The sequence below is a fragment of the Canis lupus genome, chromosome 1 (genome assembly GCF_011100685.1).
Source record: "Canis lupus familiaris isolate Mischka breed German Shepherd chromosome 1, alternate assembly UU_Cfam_GSD_1.0, whole genome shotgun sequence".
Lineage (NCBI taxonomy): Eukaryota > Metazoa > Chordata > Mammalia > Carnivora > Canidae > Canis > Canis lupus.
Window position 1 is genome coordinate 113,384,420 of NC_049222.1, and position 19,541 is coordinate 113,403,960.

A 19,541-nucleotide genomic window follows, 5' to 3' on the forward strand; every position below is an offset into this window, starting at 1 on the left:
CTCTCCAATGGGCTTGCGAGGCGGGAGTGGGAGGGGCCAGATTGTTAGTAAACGCGGAGCCACGTGCGGGAACGGGTCCTGGCGCCCCGGACCTGCGCGTGCGCACTGGGCACGCAGGCTGGACGCCCGCGCGCGCTCCCGTGCGGAAGCGAGGTTCCGCAGCGGCACGTGGGGTCTGGGGCGATGGAGGGGGCGCTGCCGGCGGACGCCAAGACCTGCGCGGAGTCTGGAACAGAGTCCGGCCCTCGGGGCCCGGGCTGCAGCCTCCGGCACTTTGCTTGTGAGCAGAACCTGCTGTCCCGGCCGGATGGCTCTGCCTCTTTCCTGCAAGGTAAGGACTTACCCTAGGCAAATACTGCCTGTGCCACGTTCGCCACGTTGTATTTGTTTCGGAAGGTTACAGGTTACCGTGCAGAGGAGTGCCACTAGCTGGTAAGTGTCCCTCCTGCACGGGTGGTGCAGTTCTTGCCCGGGAGGATACTCCCGGATATGCCGGAGTAACGTATCCTGCGCTCCCGGCTAGAAGGGAGACGGTATCGCCACCGTGGTAAATACTCCGAGGAGAGAGGCGCTCAGCAGAGTAAATATCTCCCTTGATTAAATTCGTCTCCCGCCTCCCCCGCGGACACCCCGGGTCCATGCACGCCAGGCTGCGGCAAACCTGCCCTTGCGCGTAAATAGACCCGCAAATCAACACTACCGGCTTCATTACTCTCTGGACTGCGGGCATGTCTTTTTGTCCAGGTAAATACTTTTCAGAGTATTTGAGAGTGATTGTGCGGTATATATCCCTTTGACAGCAATACACATCTCTCCATACGTGTAAATATCCCTAGGTTTGGGGCAGGCTTTCCCTATTGGGTAAAATATCTCCTTCCCGTGACCAAATGCATCTCAGCTCCCTGCCCCGGGTGAATATTCCTCTGAAGATAGCCTAAGAATCACCCCCATAAATGCTTCAGCCTCCTCACTAGGGGCATTACCTTCTACCCAGGTACAAAACCTGTTTTCATTCATTCCTTCATTGAACACGTGTATTCGCATTAAGCACTGTCCTGGGTCCTGGGAATACGTGGATAAAATACATTTTATTTTATTTTATATTAATTTTTACTTATTTATGATAGTCACACAGAGAGAGAGAGAGAGAGGCAGAGACACAGGCAGAGGGAGAAGCAGGCTCCATGCACTGGGAGCCAGACGTGGGATTCGATCCCGGGTCTCCAGGATCGCGCCCTGGGCCAAAGGCAGGTGCCAAACCACTGCGCCACCCAGGGATCCCAATAAAATACATTTTAAAGGGATGCCTGGGTGGCTCCACGGTTTGGCTCCTGCCTCCGGCTCCCTGCATGGAGCCTGCTTCTCTGTCTGCCTCTCTCTCTCTCTCTCTGTCTCTCTCTCTGTCTTTCATGAATAAATAAATAAATCTTAAAAAAAATTTTTTTTTAAATCCCTGACTTAACAGTTTATGTTCTAGTCGAGGAGACAGACAAAAGATAAGTAAAATATGTAGGAAGGGGATCCCTGGGTGGTTCGGTGGTTTGGCGCCTGCCTTTGGCCCAGGGTGCAATCTTGGAGTCCCGGGATCGAGTCCCGCGTCAGGCTCTCACATGGAGCCTGCTTCTCCCTCTGCCTGTGTCTCTGCCTCTCTCTCTCTCTCTCTCTCTCTGTCTATCATGAATAAATAAATAAATAAATAAATCTTTAAAAAAAAAATATGTAGGAGGGCAGCCTGGGTGGCTCAGCGATTTAGCGCCGCCTTCAGCCCAGGGCGTGATCCTCAAGACCAAGGATCAGGTCCCTCATCGGGCTCCCTGCATGGAGCCTGCTTCTCCCTCTGCCTGTGTCTCTGTCTCTCTCTCTCTCTCTCTCTGTGTCTCTCATGAATAAATAAATAAAATCTTTAAAAAAAAATATGTCGGAAGATGCCTATGGAGAAAAATTATAGTAGGGAAAGGAAATAGGGTGTGCCAGAGAGGGTTGCGATCTTAACCGGATAGTCAGGAAAGGCCTTGATGAGATGGTAACATTTGAATAAAGACCTAAAGGTAAGGGAGCAAACCTTGAAGATAAGCAGGAGGAAAAGCATACCTAGGATGAAGAACTGCAGGGGCAGAGGCCCTGAGGCAAGGATTTGTCTGGTGTGTTTGAGGAATAGTCTGTAGACTGTGTGGCCAGAGCAGTGAGGAGGCTGGGGAGAGCTAAGGAGGATTGCTTGTCATGTGATGCATAATGAATGAGCTGGGGGCCACTGCTTCCAAGTTTTGCTCAGAGGGTTGACATGATCTGGATATATTTTAACAGAATCTCTCTGCTGCAGTGTTGACTGTATAGATATGAGAAAGAAGGGGAGATGCGGTGGCTCAGACCAGAGTGGAAGCAGTGGAGGTGGTGAGATTCTGGGTGTATGTATGTTGAAAGTAAAACACAAAACTTGCAGATGGTTCAGTGTTGGAGTGTGAGAAGGAGAGGGATAACACCAAGATTTTTTTTCCAAATCAGCTGTACTGGGAGATAAGGAGTTCAATTTGGAACATTAAGTTTGCAGTGCCTGGTGGACATCACAGTGACTATATGGACAGGGCAATAGGATATAGAAGTCTGCATTTGGGAGGAGAGACCCAGGGGCGCCTGGGTGGCTCAGTCAGTTAAGCATCTGCCTTCAGCTCAGGTCATGATCTCAGGGTCTAGGATCCCACCCAGCATCAGGCTCCCTGCTCAGTGGGGAGCCTGCTTCTCCCTCTCCCTCTGCCTGCTGCTCCCCCCTTGTGCGCGCTCTCTCTCTCTCTCTCTGTGTCAAATAAGTAAATAAAATCTTAAAAAGAGAGAGACTCAACCTAAATATATAATTTGGAATTCTCTGGCTATAGATGGTGTTTCACACTATTGATTGGATGAAATAAAGAGAACAAGTGTAGGTGGAAAGAGAAGAGGTCACAGACTAAATCCAGGGTTGTCTAACCTGTGAGGAGCTAGGAAAAGACCAGAGAAAAGCAGCCAATAAGGTGGGAGGAAAACCCAGAGAGGACACTGACCTCAGAGGGGCTCAGAGAAGTGTTTGAGATGTAAGGGCCCACCAGCTGCATCCGTCCTCCAGACCTGTCGGTGGACAGTCCGGACCTATGTCATCTGTGATGCTGTCAAGAGCTGTTTGGTGGAGTGGTGGGGTCAGGGAGGAGAAGAAGACAGCAAGTCAGACTTGTCTTTGAGAGCTTTGCTGGAAGAGGATCAGATAAATGGGGCAGGAGTTGAAGATGGATGTGGATCCAAAGAATATAGAATTCCTTGAATTGCTCCCGAAAATTGCTGGGGCCATGTCCCTGAGAAGATGAGAGGGAGGATCTCCTAGGTTCATGGGGGCCACAGGCAGCTCATCCAGAAAAGAATGAAGAGCAACGTGTGGATCTCGTCCTGTGTGGTTAAGTTCCCCTCTGAGGGCAGATTCTCCTGGAGCCAAGAGAATCCCTCAGCTCTGGTGCAGCTCCTTCTCCCCAACCCAGGAAACATGCCCTGACCCTGGGGACCTTCCCAGGCCCTCCTGGAGACTTTGCTCTTCTGCTAAAATCATATGCCTGGAGTTTCTTAGACTTCAGAAACACTGAGGAGGGTTAACGCCTTCCACGTTCTAAAACTCCCAAACTCTGGGACCCCTGGCAGACCCTGGAAAGTACGTCCCACCCGCCTTTGGCCTCCAAATCTCTGATGGGGTTGTTAAAAAGGCAGGGTCCCAGAATCCACCGCACACCTGCTAAGGCTGGCCCCTCTCCATCTGTAACCGCTGCAGAGATTCTGTTTGCAGTGTTTCGAAGCTGTGCTCAAGCGCTGTTTTTCCCACTGCAGACTGTGGGCCCAGCTGCACGTCAGAATGACCCGTGGGAGCTCTTATGCTCCCAGTGCCCATGCCCCACCCGGCAGCTGAATTAGGATCTCTGGGGGAGGGGGCTGGACGTCTTTTCAAGTGCCCCGGTGATTCTGAGCGTGCAGCCAGGGTTCAGGACCACTGCTGCGGTTGGCAGTACTTTTTAACTGGAATAGAGTAGGGGCGCTTGACGGACTCTGTCCAAGGAGCGTCCGACTCTCGATCCCAGGGCTGTGAGTTTGAGCCCCATGTAAAAATAAAATCAAAAAAGTAAATAAGTTGGGACGCCTGGGTGGCTCAGCAGTTGAGCATCTGCTTTCAGCTCAGGGTGTGACCCTGGAGTCCTGGGATCGAGTCCCACATCGGGCTCCCTGCATGGAGCCTGCTTCTCCCTCTGCCTGTGTCTCTGCTCCCCCCTCCCCCCGCCCCTGTGTGTCTCATGAATAAATAAATAAAATCTTTAATAAATAATAAATAAATAAAAAGTAAATAAAATTAAATGAACTAGAGTAGAGTAGAAAGCATTAGAGTGTCAGAGCAGTGATGGTAAGAGGCGTTTTATGAGGCCTTTGTTGCGTGTCCACACATGGAGATTTGCATGAACTTGGGGTGGTGCCAGAAAATACATTTTTTAATTGAGAGTTATGGCAAGAAAAGCTTCAACAGCCACTGGTGTAGTTCAGTCTCTTCATTTTGCAGATGGTAAAACTGAGGCCAAGAGAAGTGAGTACAATCAGCCAAGGTTACAGAGCTAGCAAGAAGCAGGCAGGACCAGAAGTCAGGGGTTTTGGGGGCTTTCTTTGTTTGGTTTTGGATTTTTTGAAGATTTATTTGACAGCAAGAGAGAGCGTGCATGCTTGCACAAGCAGGGGGAGTAGGAGAAGGAGAAGATCAGCCCACTTGGGGCTCGATCCCAGGATCATGACCTGAGCCAAAGGCAGATGCTCAACCGACTGAGCCACCAGGCACTCCCTGAAGCCAGGCTTTTGCTTCTCAGGTCTTACCTCCGCGGACCCCATTCGTGCCCACTCAGGACCACTCCTGGGTATTTCTCACTCTCGGGGGTCCCGATGACTGCAGAGTTTGGGGACGTGAGCCCGAGGGAAGAGAGCTAGGTTGGAGGAAGCTTTGTGAGGAGTTGAGACCAACTGCAGTAAGGAGGAGGAAGGTTAGCCCTCGGGAAGAACTTCCCGTTGAAGTTAAGAATAGCTAAAGTCAGTGGTGCGCTGGGCCATAGCTGCAGTGTTTGACGTGGATGACCTCGTTTAATCCTCACGACGCTACAAGGTTAGGTGCTGCCATCATCCCCATGTCCCAGATGAAGAAGCGTAGGCAGAGACGTGAGTGAAGCCAGTGCTCAAAGAACCACTACCAGCAAAAGGTGGGCCAGACCCGGGGCTGGCGCAGGGAAGGCCAGCCGCCAGCTCACTGCCCTGGTGCCCCCACCCTGACCCCTGCAGCCCCAGGAAGGCAAGGTGTGCATGAGACCTGCCCTGCTCTCTCCCCAGGGGACACGTCAGTCCTGGCGGGCGTGTACGGGCCAGCCGAGGTGAAAGTCAGCAAAGAGATCTTCAACAAGGCCACCCTGGAGGTGATCCTGAGGCCGAAGATCGGGCTGCCTGGTAATGGGCGGCAGGAGCTCCACCTTCTTCCCCTCCGCCGTCCCCACCCTCAGCTCTTTGCGCCTTTCCCCGGCTCTTGGCCTCCTGTCTGTCCCCCACCTCCTAGTCTGTCCTCCCTACTCCTCTTTCCTGGCTCCATCTCCCCTTCTTTCCACTAACCTGTTTTTCCACCCGTTTACTCTCCCCCTTACGCTGAGGCTGGGTTCAGCAGCCAGCTGAGAAGTGGGCAGCGGCAGGGGACAGAGGAACTCAGGGTTTTCCTCCCCCAAGAGGCTCCCTTGCTGGATGCTGGAGGGGGCAGGGGTGGGGCGGGGTGGGTCCGGTCAGGCCCTGCCTCCTTCCCACTGGGGGTCCTCTGTCATCCGTGCAGGGTCCTGCACCAGCCCTGGTGGAGATGGCAGGCCCTCTCCAGAGGGCTTGGGTGGGGCGTGTGGAGGAAGGTGAGCCAGATGGAAGGAAGGGAAGAGGCTGACAACCCCACCCCGCCCTGCCCCACCCCTGATTTTCCCCAGGCGTCGCGGAGAAGAGCCGGGAGCGACTGATCAGGAACACGTGTGAAGCAGTGGTATTGGGAACGCTGCACCCCCGCACCTCCATCACTGTGGTGCTGCAGGTCGTCAGTGATGCTGGCTCTGTATCCTTCTCCCCCCAGGCCGCCTCCTCCAGGAAGTCCTCCAGAATCTCCGTGGTGGCCTCCCTTGCTCTGTTAGCCAGGAGGCCTCCGAACACTTGACAGGCACCCTCTTATTGAAGAATAGCAAACCCACTTGAGTGCTCACCACGCGTCGGGCACTGGTCTGAGTGCCTTATACATGTTAACTCACTTCATCCTCACGGCACGACAGTTCGGTGCCACTATAATCCCCCATGGCCCAAATGGGGAAACTAAGGCACAGGAAGGTCAGCTTCTGTCTAATAATGCAGAGCGAGGATTTGAGCCCAAGCCATGTGCTCCCAGAGCCCGAGGCCCCGGGCAGATGGGAGTTCCTATGTTCCCATGTTTGAGGTGAGGAAACAGGCCCCGAGAGGGGAAGTCCCTTACCCAGGGTCACACAGCTGGAAGGCGGCAGGGGCAGAACTCAAGCCCAGGCCTGACTGCCTACAAAACCTGTGCCATTGACCTTCTCTGACCTTGAGCGGGGAGTCCTGAGCGGGCAGAGGAGTTGGGTCAGCAGCTCGACTGTAGATCCCTGTGGTTCAGTGAGAGGTTGGGACTGAGGGCCAGAAATGGGCATTTCTAGAGGGGCTTGCAGCTGCGTGGCCCAGCTTTGAGCAGGCCCCATTTCCCAGAGCAGGAAGCTGAAGGCCAGAGGGGAGGTAACAGGGACAGTGGCAGAGATGGGACCGACTGACCCTAAACCTAAAGCTCGACTCGTGGCCACCGTGACGGGGCTGGGCGCAGAGACTAGAGGAAACTGAGGCAGGGCTGGCTGTTAGGCTCCAGCCTCGGCTCTCCTGCGCATGCCACAGCCACACCTCACCCCTAAAGATGACTGCTCCTCCTTCTGTCACCTTGTCAGGCTGTCAGCTGGTGGTGGCGGCCTCCAGATCCCCAGGCTCCAGGCCTGGCCCTGCCACTCCCTCCCTATGCGATCGTGGAAGGTTTCTCTCTTCCCCTACCCCCCTACCCCCCCACCCGGTACAAATCTGTTGAATATCCTTATGACCCCCGATTGAGACTCAGAGAGAATAAGTCACTTGCTCAAGCTCACACCGCCAAGAGGTGGCAAAGGTGGGTCAGGAACCCGAGGACACTTGACCCCAGAACCACTTCGAGCCACCATGCCGTACGCTGCCTTCCTGTGATCAGTTAGTGAAGTGGGCCCACTGGCAGCGGCGGGGTGAATGGAGGGATAGACCTACTCTGTGGCCACCACTATAGTGGGAACGCTTCTTAACCCCTCCCTGTGGCACCCAGCTCCTGGCCTGCTGCCTGAACGCCGCCTGCATGGCATTGGTGGACGCAGGTGTGCCCATGCGGGCCCTCTTCTGTGGGGTCACCTGTGCTCTGAACTCTGATGGCACCCTCGTGCTGGATCCCACAGCCAAGCAAGAGAAGGTAAGTTTGAAGGCCATGGCTGGTGAACGGCCTTGAGCAGACACTCCTCCCCTGGGCCTCACTTCCCGGAACACTTGTCACGTCAGTCCCATTTGGCAAGTTCGGGTTCATTCATCAGGGCGAGTGCTAGCACCCCAGCTCGGACCCACTTCAGTTAAAAGGGAACATATTAAAAAAAATAAAAAATAAAAAATAAAAAAATAAAAATAAAAGGGAACATATTGACCTTCGGGACAGAGGGCCTCAGAACAGAGGTCCAGCTGGAGCCAGGGCCTCAAACACCCTGAGGATGCCCTTGTTTTGCTTCTCAGTGTCTGCTGTCTTCTGCATGTTGGTTCCATTTGGTTCCGTTCTCTAGCCAGCCCCTGGCCCAAGGCTATGACCAGCCTCCAGAACTCTAGACTTTCCTCACCAGCTCAAGGTCACAGTGCCCTGGGGGTTCCTCCGAGATCCTCACCTGGTACCGTGATGGGTGCATCCTGGCGGGAAAGCAGAACCCACCTGAGGTATTTCAGACAGGAATCCACTGAGGGAACCGGTTATGATAATGTTGGAAGAGTCGAAGGAGCAACCAGGAAGAAGGGCGATACCCAGAGACCAGAAGCCAGTAGGGTGCTCCCACTCTGTGCTCGCAGGAGACACAGTCACAGTGGGTTCTGGGTGCACACAAGGCGTCCTGGCTTCGCCCTGGCAGCCGAAGTCCAGAGCCCACTCCGGCCTCTGTGGCCCTGTGGGAACTGCCACAGCCATAGCCCCTGCTCCTGTCAGAGCAAGGACAGGATGCGGTCCTCCCTCCTTCAGCCGCTCCTCCAGATTACTGGTGGCCCCTAACAGGCAAAGGAGTCTGGGAAATAGTTTGCCAGCCTCCAGCCTGGGTGGTACAAAGCAGGGAAGGGGAGCAGGGGGCTTAGAGGTACCAGCTGATGACTGGCCGTGCGGCTGCCCCTGTTGGAACCATGTGGGTGGAATGAGGGCATGGGGCTTCTGAAGAAGGAAAGGCCAAGAGCGTTGTCCAGGGAAACTGTACACACCTCCACTTGACACATTTGGGAGTGTGGGCTGTGGGAAGGGCAGGTCCCCTCTTGGGGACCAGCTGAGCTTGTGCCTGAGGGGAGAGTCCAGGCATTCCTACCCCTCGTCTCTAGGAGGCCCGGGCCGTCCTGACCTTTGCGCTGGACAGCGTGGAACGGAAGCTGCTAATGTCCACCACCAAGGGGCTCTACTCTGCTGCTGAGGTACCAGTGTGGAGATGGGGTGGAGGCCAGATCCCTCCCTCCTGACGTGAGGTCTTGTCGGGACACCGGGAGGTTGAAGGAGAGCGCCTTTTTACATCCCTTTTGGATGCAGGCACAGAAACCCTTGTGGGAATTTTAAAGGGAAGCCCTAGTCTGGAGAGCAAAGGAGGGGAGGCACCTGAAAGCCCTCCCCTTCCAGCTCAGCTTGCCCCCCAGAATTCCAGCACTCTGGTCTCCAAGAGCGCCTCCAACCTGGGCTTCCTGTGAACCTAGGAATGTGTGGTGGTCGGGATCTGGGGTCCCAGATTCTGCAACTCTCAGGGTGATTTGGCACCATAGGGCCTGTGGCTCAAAAGTTCTAGATCTCCGGTTGGGGCTGTGCCACGTTGAGGCTTCGTCCAGCGGTCAGGATGCCTGGTCCCACCATCCATGCTCCTGGAGCTGCCGGAATCGGACCCCTGAAGCCCTCACCTCTTTCTGTGTCCCCTCTAAGAAAGATCCCACGAAATGGGGAAGAAAGAAAGGCCACTGCAGGGGAGGCAGGAGGTCTGGGGGCTCAGGGAACCAGCTGAGGTCAGGGCAAGCTGTGGGGTCAGCTGGGTGGGAGCAGGGAGGCCCCGGCACCAGCAGCTCTCTCTGCCTCCAGCTCCAGCAGTGCCTGGCCGCCGCCCAGGCCGCCTCACAACACGTCTTCCGCTTCTACCGGGAATCGTTGCAGAGGCGTTACTCCAAGAGCTGAGACAAGCCGGGGCAGGGCGCCCCTCCGCCGTGGCCACAGCCACCGCCACCACCCACTACCTCCGTGGAAAATAAACCAGCAGCTAACCTCGCCTCTCAGTCCCTGTGTGCCCGGATGAGCTCGTGGGCCTGGGGCACGGGACCCCGGCCCCCAAGAAAGCATTTCCGACCTGGGAAAGCCCTTCCTTCCCCAACCCAACCACCAATCTAATACTGGGGTACCTGCTATGTGCTATGTGCAGGCCCTGCCAGGTGCTAGACTCGGGGGTGAATGATGACCCCCCCCAGGTTCAGGAAGCAGTGGGGTGATGGGCAAAGAATATCAGTGTTTATCAGGTGGTGGTAAATGCTATGAATAAAGCAGGGAAGAGGGGTTTGAGGAGGGTGAATTTTTAAAAGGGATGCCCAGGGGATGGAGGCATCCAAGGGAAGCCCCGGAGGAGGCCTATGGAAGGTGGTGAGGCTCCAGTGTGGCTCTAGTGGCTGGAGCAGAGCAGGTGGGGACCTGAGAGGGAAGAGCTGGGTCAGGGGGGGAATGGGCACAGCGGCAGGGCCTTGTGGGTCTTGGCATCCTGTCTTAACGTGAAAAAAGCTCAGGTCAGTCAGCTGCTGGAGGTACCAGCTAGTTGGTGATGGAGCAGGGGTTCTGCTCAGAGGCCAGCCCCAGAGCCTTTCAGTGTTCAGACCAGCCCGAGGGATACCAGGACACCCAGGACCACAGCTCCCCATCTGTAACCAGAGGTGGCCGAGACCCATGGTCTCTCATGGGTGTAGCACCCCCTAAGGTGTGTGAAAATATAGGGGGCTAGTCAACATTGGTCTGCTGTGGTCCCCGCCCCCGTATCTAGTGGGCGGGAGCCAAGAAGGCAAGAGCATCCCATGAGGAGGGACTGTCCCACAGCTGGGCCACATGGTCACCAGATTCCATGGGGCACTGACATTGGGGGTTTACAGTGAAAATTATATGTCTGGCGGGCCCTCTGCTGCGTGCTTCACATGCTTGAACTAGTTCACACAGTTCCCACAATTGCCCCCTTGGAGCCTGTGTCATTTTCGTCCCCAGTAACCAAGAAGGAAAAAGCATCAAAGTCTTCAGCTTGAAATTGTGCTCCGTGAGACTCAGGAGAACGCCAAGTGGGAGAGCGTTTTCTTCTAGGAAGATCCACCGGAATGGCATTAAACAGTGAGAAAACCAAACCGCCCGTCCTGCCATTACTCGGTCACCCACCCGGCCGGCTCAGTGGGCGCTCAGGTCTGCTCCTGGCCTGGCCCTGTGATTCCCACAGGGGTGCCTAAGCTCCTGGGGCCATCCCCCCACCCCAAGGCAGCACAGAAGGAGGCCCAAGAGATGGAGGGATCAGACCGTTTCACACCAGCCCCAGAGTCCAGTTCTGCCTCCGGCTCCTTCCCGTTTGTTGCTGTTGAGTGGAGTTTCTGCCTCTTGCTGCGGAAGGAGCTCAGGGGGGGAGCCCATTCGGCCTTCCCCAAAGCTCCCAGGGGCAGAGAAGGGGGGGTAAGGGGGGGGGCTCAAAGAGCTGTCTCTTGGGCCGAGGTGAGGAGTAAGCCCTTGGGCCCAGCGCTTATTTACTCCAGGGCTACACTGGGGAGAGTAGTCTGCAAGCTGGGGAGCCCTCTTCCCCTCTGAGGCCTCGGGGAGCACCCCGGGGACGGCCCCTCCCCGGTCTCCCCCCACCCCCAGTACAACACACACACAGCTTTGGCTGCGAGAGCGTCTGGAGTTTAATCTCACGCCGCGGCCGGGAAGGGGGGGCTTGCGGCCGCCTCCCCCGGGCTGCTCCACGTCGCCCGCCGACGCCCCGGCTCCCGGGCCCTGATTCGCAGCGGGGGCGCAGGGGCAGCTAGGGCGGCTCTCGGGAGGCCAGGTAGGCGGCCAGGGTCACCAGGGCGGCCGCATAGGTGCACACGCCCAGCCCGACGGCGAGGACCCCCAGCAGGAAGGCGCGGCGGGAGGCGGCCCCTGCGCCCTGGACGTCCCCCTTGGCCCAAGCCTTGTTGGTCTGTGGAGGCGTGGGCAGCGGTGACTCAGGCAGCCCCCGTCCCGTCCCACCGGCGCCCGCAGCCCCCCCCCACCCGCGGACGCATTCATAGATTCCAAAGACTGGGGGCGGCCCCTGCGGGTCAGACAGCTGGGGACAGGGGAGCCCAGGTGGCTAATAAAAGTACCCACCTATTACCCTGTGCCCCTGCTCTAACTCATTTGAGCCCCACGATGACCCAGAGGTGGGGATTATTCCCGTTTCACAGACGACGAAAAAGAGGCACAGGGAGGTTAAGTGGCTCGCCCCCAAAATCTTAGTGTGCCGCCCCTGGGACTTGGGCTCAGGTTCCTAACCACCACTCGGGGCTTTCACTGTGAAACGCTCGGTTTACCCTTCCACGTTTCTGTACACGTCCTTCTCCCCACTTTGCCCACCCCACCCACGCATTGCACCTCTGTTTTGTTCGGAAGGCACTTTACCCTTATATCCAGCCCGCTCCCAGCCCCACCCACGACTGACCTTCTGGGCCAGGCAGAAGGCAGCGATGCCCACAGGCCAGAAACAGCAGAGCATGGAGAAGACAGCCAAGCCGAGGTGGTCGTGGGGTAGGAGCGGGGAGAGAAGGCTGCCCCCATCGCAGTCCGAATCACTGTCGCTGGATGATGCATCCTATGCGTAGGATAAAGGGCCTGCGTGGGCACCACCACCCACCTTCCCTGCCCCCCTGCTCTGCTCCCCATAGCCCCCAAAGACCAATACCAGGGCCTCCCCGGAAACACCCAAGAGAGGAAAGTGTTCCAGGAAACTGGCTCTTAACTTTCTACACCCTGGATCCCTTTGAGGGGAAGCTCTGTACCCTGTCTCCAAAGAACCCCACCCACACCCAAAGTTTTATGTGCAATTCCAAAGACTTCACAGGTCCCCTCACGGATACTGCAATTGAAGAATTAAAAGCCCCCAAACTGGAGGCAGACACTAATCGGGACAGGAACAGGCAAAAAGTTGGAGATCAAGAGAGCTCTGGTGGCCTACGTTACTAGGACAAACCTGCCAGCTGAAAACGATAAATTCTAGATTAAAAAAAAAAATGGTATAGCTTTGGGACGCCTGGGTGGCTCAGTGGTTAAGCATCTACCTTCAGCCCAGGGTGTGATCCTGGAGTCCTGGGATCAGGACCCATGTCGGGCTTCCTGTGGGGAGCCTGCTTCTCCCTCTGCCTATGTCTCTGCCTTTCTCTCTGTCTCTCATGAATAAATAAAATCTTTAAAAAAAAATGGTATTGCTTTTTGTTTTAATCTTGTATTAAATAGCTCCCAAGATTAAGGCCAAAACTGAAAATAAAAACAAAGTTAGCAGAGAGGTCAAATGAACGGAGAAGGCCTCTTTTGCCCTGCAGCCGAGTGTCAATCCCAGAAGAAAAAAAAAAAAAAAAACACCTTTCAGTCAACCCGTGAACTAGATTCAAAGTGATCTCTAACTGGTAGTGCCCCCAGGCAGCTGACAGAAGCAAACCAAACCCTCTCTGCAGAAAGGTGTGTACCTTCCGTCTAGGCCTCAAAATAATCTTTCCTGAAAATAGCTTTTCAAACATGATGACCAGCATACAGTCCAAAGATAACCAGGCACACAACAAACCCTAAAGAGCAGAAATAATAAGGCCCCCAACATCTTCAAAGAATGGAATCATCAGACACATACAATGTCAAAGTGACGCTAACTGCCACCACGACGCAGACCGCGTTTCCAAAAATGACCACCACCGTCTCCCATCCCACATGCTCTTCTTATAGTGTGAGTGATACTCTTCCCACCAAGGGCTGAGGTCTTTGTCCCCTCTCCTTGAGACCGGGCAGGCTGTGACTCACTCATAATTGGTAGAATGTGGTAGAAGTCATGCCACATGATTTCCAAGCATAAGTCAGGAAAGGTGAGGCAGTTTCTGCCTCGCCGAAGCACTGGTGCTGGAGGCGGGAGGCCCAGAAGGATGCGGACTGTGCTGAAGCTGCCATGTTGTGAGGAGGCCCAAACCAACCCACAAGGGGAGCCTCATGCAGAAGCCCCAAGACTACACATTAAGAGAGAGACACCCACTCAGCTCCCAGCTGCTTCAGCCCTGGACTGGTTCAGCTCTAGCCAGTGGCTGACCGCAACCTCATGAAAGACACCGAGCCAGAACCACCCAACCCAGGCCCTCCCAGACTCCTGACCCGTGGAAACCATGAGCCATAATGATTGTTGCTGTTTTAAGCAACTGAGTTTTGGGGTGATTTCTTCTACAGGAATAGTAACTTGGAAAACCAAGTGTAAGAAATAAAAGACAAGTGGGGAGTCTGGCCGGCTCAGTCAGTAGAGCGTGTGACTCTTGATCCCAGGGTCATGAGTTCGAGCCCCAAGCTGGGTAGAGAGATCACTTAAAAATAAAATATTGGGCAGCCCCAGTGGCGCAGCGGTTTAGAGCCGCCTGCAGCCCGGGTTGTGATCCTGGAGACCCGGGATCGAGTCCTGCGTCGGGCTCCCTGCATGGAGCCTGCTTCTCTCTCTGATTCTCTCTCTGCCTGTGTCTCTGCCTCTCTCTCTCTCTGAATAAATAAATAAAATCTTAAAAAATAAAATAAATTCTTTTAAAGAAAGAAATAAATAGAAGACAAGCTTCACACTATATACAAGGAAAAAGAAATGATACAAATTAACACGTTAATCTGAAAAAAAGAGATCAGGACCAGAGAGAGAGGGAAAGACAGAGAACAGGGGAGCCAGAAATCAGAGGGAAGATAGCCAAGGTGAGGAAAGAAAGATGAGTGACAAATCTAGAAAAAGGTAAAGAAACCAGGGGAGGCATAGACCTGGAAAAACAACTGGGCATCGAAGAATTGAGACTCCAGGCAGGAGGTAGATACCCCCAGCCCAGTCCAGCCCCGCCCGCTCCCATAAGGCCTGGTGCTCCTACCTCAAGGTCAGGGGGCCCTAGCTCCCCAAGACCAGCGCTCACAGAAGGAACAGGTGGGGGCAAGAACTGCCAGCCCCTCAGGGACTCTGCAAAAGCCGTCTCCCGAAAGGGAGGCCCCAGCTGGGGTTCACCAGGTTTCTGGAGGGGGGGCCCACAGCCCACACCCGCCAGCAGAGGCTGTTGGAGCTCTCGAAGACTGGGGTTGTCCATGGCTAGGGAAAGGCTCCCGGAGAGGTTTCCTGAAGGTAGAGGAAAGAAAAAAAAAAGAAAGTTGTAAAAGTCTCATCATGTTTCTTCTGACCCCTGACTCTGGAGAGATTCCTGGCAGAGACTAGTTAGTTCACTGACCCTCAGGCTCGTTTTACAGAGAGGAAAACTGAGGCCCACGGGATTAAAGAGGCTGGGCCAAGTTGTGAAGAGAATGGGGCGGTGGGGGGGCGGGCTCGGCAGTCTAGTGTGGGATTCTGTCTTCCAGGCAAAAAGACATACCTGTTGCGCACCTATTCCAAACCGTGCCTTGCACACTTACTTGCCCCACGAACTACACGTCCCGTGTGCCTATAGGTCTGCACACAGAATACACCAGTACCTGGCGACACAGACTCATCCAGGCAAACCCAACCCCCACCTTCAGGCACCCATCTCCCAAAGGGGTCCCTGCATACTTACCCTGAACAACATCAGCTCCCATTAAATACCCCTCTGGAGCCCCCAACCTCCTTACACACTCAATCCAAATGACCCCTTGCACACTCCTAGCTCCCCCAGCATCAGACCCCCTATTTGCACACATAAGCGCAGGCTTCCCACACATGCACCCCAGACACCCTCCCTTGTTCCCATCACTCACTTCCCTTGCACACCTGCCCCAAACACCCGGTCCACGCATCCCTCTCCTACTCCACCCACATCCGTGGCGCTACACGATTGCCCGCACACCCACCAGCTCCCCCACACTTCCTGTTTGACCAGAATCCGCCTTTGCACGATTCCCCCCATAACAGCCCCAACCCGCCACACTCGTACACACTCAACCACCAGGAATACTGCTACCCCACGGTCCCCCGCGGGGCCCCCAAGCCTCCCGCCTCATTCCAAACCCGGCTTGGGCGCACTTCCTCACCGAGGGTTTGCCTCCCATCCCCAGCACCGTGCCGCCCCCCGGCGCCCCTTACTCACCGCCCGCGGCCGTACGTCGGGACCTCCCGGGCCCCCGCACCGACAGCCGCCCCGACCCTGCGGCCCGCAGGCGACGGAACTCCGGGAGCCCCGCGCACCCCGGGAGCCGGGCCTGGGGGCGCGGGGTCTGCGCGTTCCGCGGGCTCCCGGCTCGGCGCCCCAGGCCCGCAGCGCGCGGGGGCGGGGATGGGGGCGGGGCGGCGGGCTGCGGCTCCGCCCTCCGCCGCGGCCCGGGAGGGGGCCTTGAAGGCCGACGTCAGCGCCCAGCGCGCAACCCCTGCCGGCCCAGGGGCGCGGGAGTCCCGCGGGGGGCTCGGAGGCGGCGGGCCCTGAGCGCGCCCCCGCCCCAGCCCAGGCCCACGCGCTGCGGGGCGGAGGAGGGGGCGCCCCGCTCCTCCAGGGCCTTCCCGGCCCGGCCCGCCTGCGCCCCGCCAGTAATGATACGAGCCACGGCGGCTAACGGTGCGCGGTGCTCTTAGCGCTGTGCATGGACACGTACACGCTTACCGCCCAGGACGGCCCAGGAGGCGCAGTCGTTTACCGTCCTGGGGTACGCGGGGGGCCCGGTTCCCTGGGTGCAGACTAAGCCCGGACCCCTGGCCCGTGCGGTAGAGGCTTCACAGTCATCATCGCGCTGCTGCTTCCCGGCAGCTGCATCGCCGTCCCCGGGTTACAGATAAAGAGGCTGAGGTCCAGGGGTGTGGGTTCACTTGGCCGAGGTGAACAACCGGCGCCGGGGTGGGCAGATTACAGCCAGGGCTGTGTTCCTCGCTGGCCCAAGGGAACGGGAGGGGGCAACGGGGCAGAAGGGGGGGTGGGAGTTTCCAGGGAAAGGAGGCCCAGGTGCCCACCTGGTGATCAGGTGGTAGAAGGCATGGTCAGGAATCAGTGTTTGGACCCACACAGGCCCAAGAGGCCTTCCAGGCTCTTCAAGGCGCTTGCTGTGTGGCCTCTGGATGATGGCATCACCTCTGAACCCTAAGTTTTTCATCCGTGAAATGGGCTCAACACTCCCTGCCTCTTACATAAAGCACTCACATCAGGGGCGATAACCAACATCCCACATTTACCCAAAGTCTGGAAACGTGGGCACTCTGGATATGTTTGATGATGTTTATGAGTATCATTATCCACTTGTGTCTCCATCAGCCTGAGTAAGAGACCCTCCTCACCCTCTCCCTCCTGGAGCCCACCCAGCTCGCACCAGCTTCTCCTTCCCAGGGGCCCTCCATCTCACCAGCCCCCGCCAAACTGAAGGATTTCCCTCTGGATGTGGGGCTGGCCAGAGTTCCCTCGCTCCAGGGCTCCAGGGCTCCAGGGCTCTGTGCCAAGAGTCCAGACGCTGGAGTTGGCACCGGCCCCACTCCCAGGGAGAGCAGATGGTGTCTGCAAGTGCACTTGGCTCAGCCAGAGTTTCTGGCAGACAGGCAGGGAGACCCACCAGAGGGTAGACGACAGGGACCTGGAGCAGGATTGTTTTGATCTGGGAGAGATAACCTGTCACTAGCTCCTTAACCTGCTCTGGCGGTTGTTTCATACAGCTTGTCACCATGAAGCATAGATTTCTATTGTTTGTGGTTTGAATTCTCCTACACTGGGGTCAGATCAGGAGGGCTGGGATTTGATCCTTTTTGTTCACCAGAGCCTAGAACAGCACCTGGCACAAAGTAGCCCTATAATCCCTATTTGTAGGATGGGGGGTGGGGGACAGGGTGTGAATTCCCACCAGTCTCAGTTTTCCACCAAATCTTGGAGCAGTTTCTTCTATCACTCAGTATATATCCTGTGACCCAGAAAGTCCACTCCAACTAGATGCGACTGTATGTCCACCACGAGACAAATTTCCACCAACTGATAGGTAAATAAGTTGTAGCATCTTCACATAAAGGAAATTATACAGCAAAGGAAAGGAAAAATCTACAGCCACGTGCAACAGTGTGGATGAGTTTCGCAAACGAAATGCTGCGCAAAAGACAGAAGATGCCTGACAATACATACGGTGTGATTTCATTTATATAAAATTTAAAACCAGGCAAAATTGGGGATCCCTGGGTGGCTCAGCGGTTTAGGGCTTGCCTTTGGCCCAGGGCGCAATCCTGGAGTCCCGGGATCCAGTTCCGCATCGGGCTCCCGGCATGGAGCCTGCTTCTCCCTCTGCCTGTGTCTCTGCCTCTCTCTCTCTATGCCTATCATAAATAAATAAATAAATCTTAAAAAAAAAAAAAAAAACAGGCAAAATTAATCCATGTTGTTAGAAGTCCAGTTAGTAGTTACCCTTGGGGCACTGTGGGGAAAGGTCATGTTCTTTCCTTGAGCTGACTTCTGATTATCAGGTGCATTTATGGAATTGAATCCAGCTGTTCACTTATGATTTATGCACTTTTCTACACATAGATTATACTTCAAAACAGTTATTTTGGGGGGAAAAGTGAGTTGGATCTCTACATGCGGACATGGATAACTTTCTAAGATGTATCACTGAGTGAAAAAAAGCAAGATGTAAAACAATATGTACAGTTGCTATGGAAAATAGTATGGCAGTTTCTCCAAAAATTAAAAATAGAATTACTGGGACCCCGGGGGGCTCAGTGGTTGAGCATTTGCCTTTAGCTCAGGGCGTGATCCCAGGGTCCTGGGATCGAGTCCCACATTGGGCTCCCTGCAAGGAGCCTGCTTCTCCCTCTGCCTGTGTCTCTGCCTCTCTGTGTGTCTCTCATGAATAAATAAATAAAAATCTTAAAATAACAGAATAACCATATGACCCACCAATTCTACAAGATCCCGAAGAACTGAAGGCAGGATCTTGAAGAGATATTTGTACACCCTGTTCATGGCAGCCTTATTCACCATAGCCAAAAGATGGAAGCAACCCCAGGGTCCATCAACAGATGACTGGATGAAGGAAATGGGGTATATAGTATTCAGTCTTAGGAAGGAAGAAAATTCAGGGGTTCCCAACTGGCCCAGTCAGTAGAGCCTGAGACTCTTGACCTCGGGGTTGTAAGTTCAAGCCCCATGTTGAGCCTGGGGCCTGCTTAAAAATAAAAGTAATAAATAATAATAATAATAAATGAAACAAAAGGGAGACAATTCTGACATGTGCGACAATATGGACTAACCCTGAGGACAACTGTTGAATCATTCTATTTCTGTGAGGCACCAGATAGTCATATTAATATAGAAAGTAGAATGGTGGTTGCCAGGACCTGGAGGAAAAGGAAGGGGTTGGTGGCGGTGGTGGGTTTTGTTTGTAGTTTGTTTATCTATGTATTTATGTATTTTTGGGTAAGCCCAATATGGTGCTCTGAGTCATGATGCCGAGGTCAAGAGTCACAGGCCTCACTGAGACAGCCAGAGGCCCCTGTTTGTTTTTTTCATTTTTTGAGTATAGTTGACACACAATGTTACATTAGTTTCATGTATAAACATAGTGACCCAACTGCTCTAGACCCAACTGCTATGTTCACCACAAGTGTGGCTACCATCTGTCACCCTACAGAGCCATTACAATAGCATTGACCGTACTCCTTATTCTGCACCTTCCACCCCCAACTCATTCATTCCACAAGTGAAAGCCTCTGTCTCCCACTTCCCTTCATGCAGTTTGCCCATCTCCCTTCCCTCTGGCAACCAACAGAAAACATAATCTTAGGATGTTGTTTTAATTAAATTTTAAAAAATTATTTATTATATATTTTTAGAGTGAGAGAGGGAGAGAAAGAGAGCAGGAATGGGGGGTGGGAAGGGCAGAGGAAGAGGAAGAGAATCTCAAGCAGGCTCCATGCCTAGCATGGAGCCCAATGCAGAGCTGCATCTCATGACCCTGAGATCATGACCTGAGCCGAAACCAAGTCAGATGCTTAACCAACTGAGCCACCTGGGCTGCCCCAGGGACTTTGTTC

General features: G+C 54.8%; 2 protein-coding genes across 3 annotated transcripts; one reads left to right on the forward strand and one right to left on the reverse strand.

The window, feature by feature from the left end:
* The first annotated feature begins 92 nt into the window (after positions 1–92).
* Positions 93–9,612, forward strand: EXOSC5 (exosome component 5). Its single transcript, XM_038528801.1, has 6 exons — positions 93–331; positions 5,368–5,481; positions 5,994–6,115; positions 7,400–7,540; positions 8,686–8,775; positions 9,422–9,612. Exons 1-6 carry the CDS (start codon positions 184–186, stop codon positions 9,512–9,514), a joined length of 708 nt encoding a protein of 235 aa, XP_038384729.1. The 5' UTR covers positions 93–183; the 3' UTR covers positions 9,515–9,612.
* Positions 9,613–11,258: 1,646 nt separating this feature from the next.
* Positions 11,259–16,302, reverse strand: TMEM91 (transmembrane protein 91). Of its 2 annotated transcripts, none has more exons than XM_038528803.1 (4): positions 16,139–16,302; positions 14,461–14,699; positions 12,033–12,182; positions 11,259–11,531 (listed from the first exon to the last, which is right to left on the reverse strand). In XM_038528803.1, the coding sequence occupies exons 2-4, from the start codon at positions 14,668–14,670 to the stop codon at positions 11,373–11,375; spliced, it is 519 nt and encodes a 172-aa protein (XP_038384731.1). In that variant the 5' UTR covers positions 14,671–14,699; positions 16,139–16,302; the 3' UTR covers positions 11,259–11,372. The 2 variants fall into 2 exon arrangements, with proteins under 2 accessions (XP_038384731.1, XP_038384730.1); XM_038528802.1 differs by lacking the exon at positions 16,139–16,302 and adding an exon at positions 15,640–15,787 and having other exon boundaries at positions 11,260–11,531.
* Positions 16,303–19,541: the final 3,239 nt, after the last annotated feature.

Coding starts and splice junctions, on each gene's coding strand:
- EXOSC5 (XM_038528801.1), top strand. CDS start 184: ATGGAGGGGGCGCTGCCGGCGGACGCCAAGACCTGCGCGGAGTCTGGA. Junction 5,482..5,993: donor GCCGAAGATCGGGCTGCCTG/GTAATGGGCGGC, acceptor GATTTTCCCCAG/GCGTCGCGGAGAAGAGCCGG. Junction 6,116..7,399: donor TCGTCAGTGATGCTGGCTCT/GTATCCTTCTCC, acceptor TGTGGCACCCAG/CTCCTGGCCTGCTGCCTGAA.
- TMEM91 (XM_038528803.1), bottom strand. CDS start 14,670: ATGGACAACCCCAGTCTTCGAGAGCTCCAACAGCCTCTGCTGGCGGGT. Junction 12,183..14,460: donor TAGGGCCCCCTGACCTTGAG/GTAGGAGCACCA, acceptor TCCTACGCATAG/GATGCATCATCCAGCGACAG. Junction 11,532..12,032: donor CCTTCTGCCTGGCCCAGAAG/GTCAGTCGTGGG, acceptor ACGCCTCCACAG/ACCAACAAGGCTTGGGCCAA.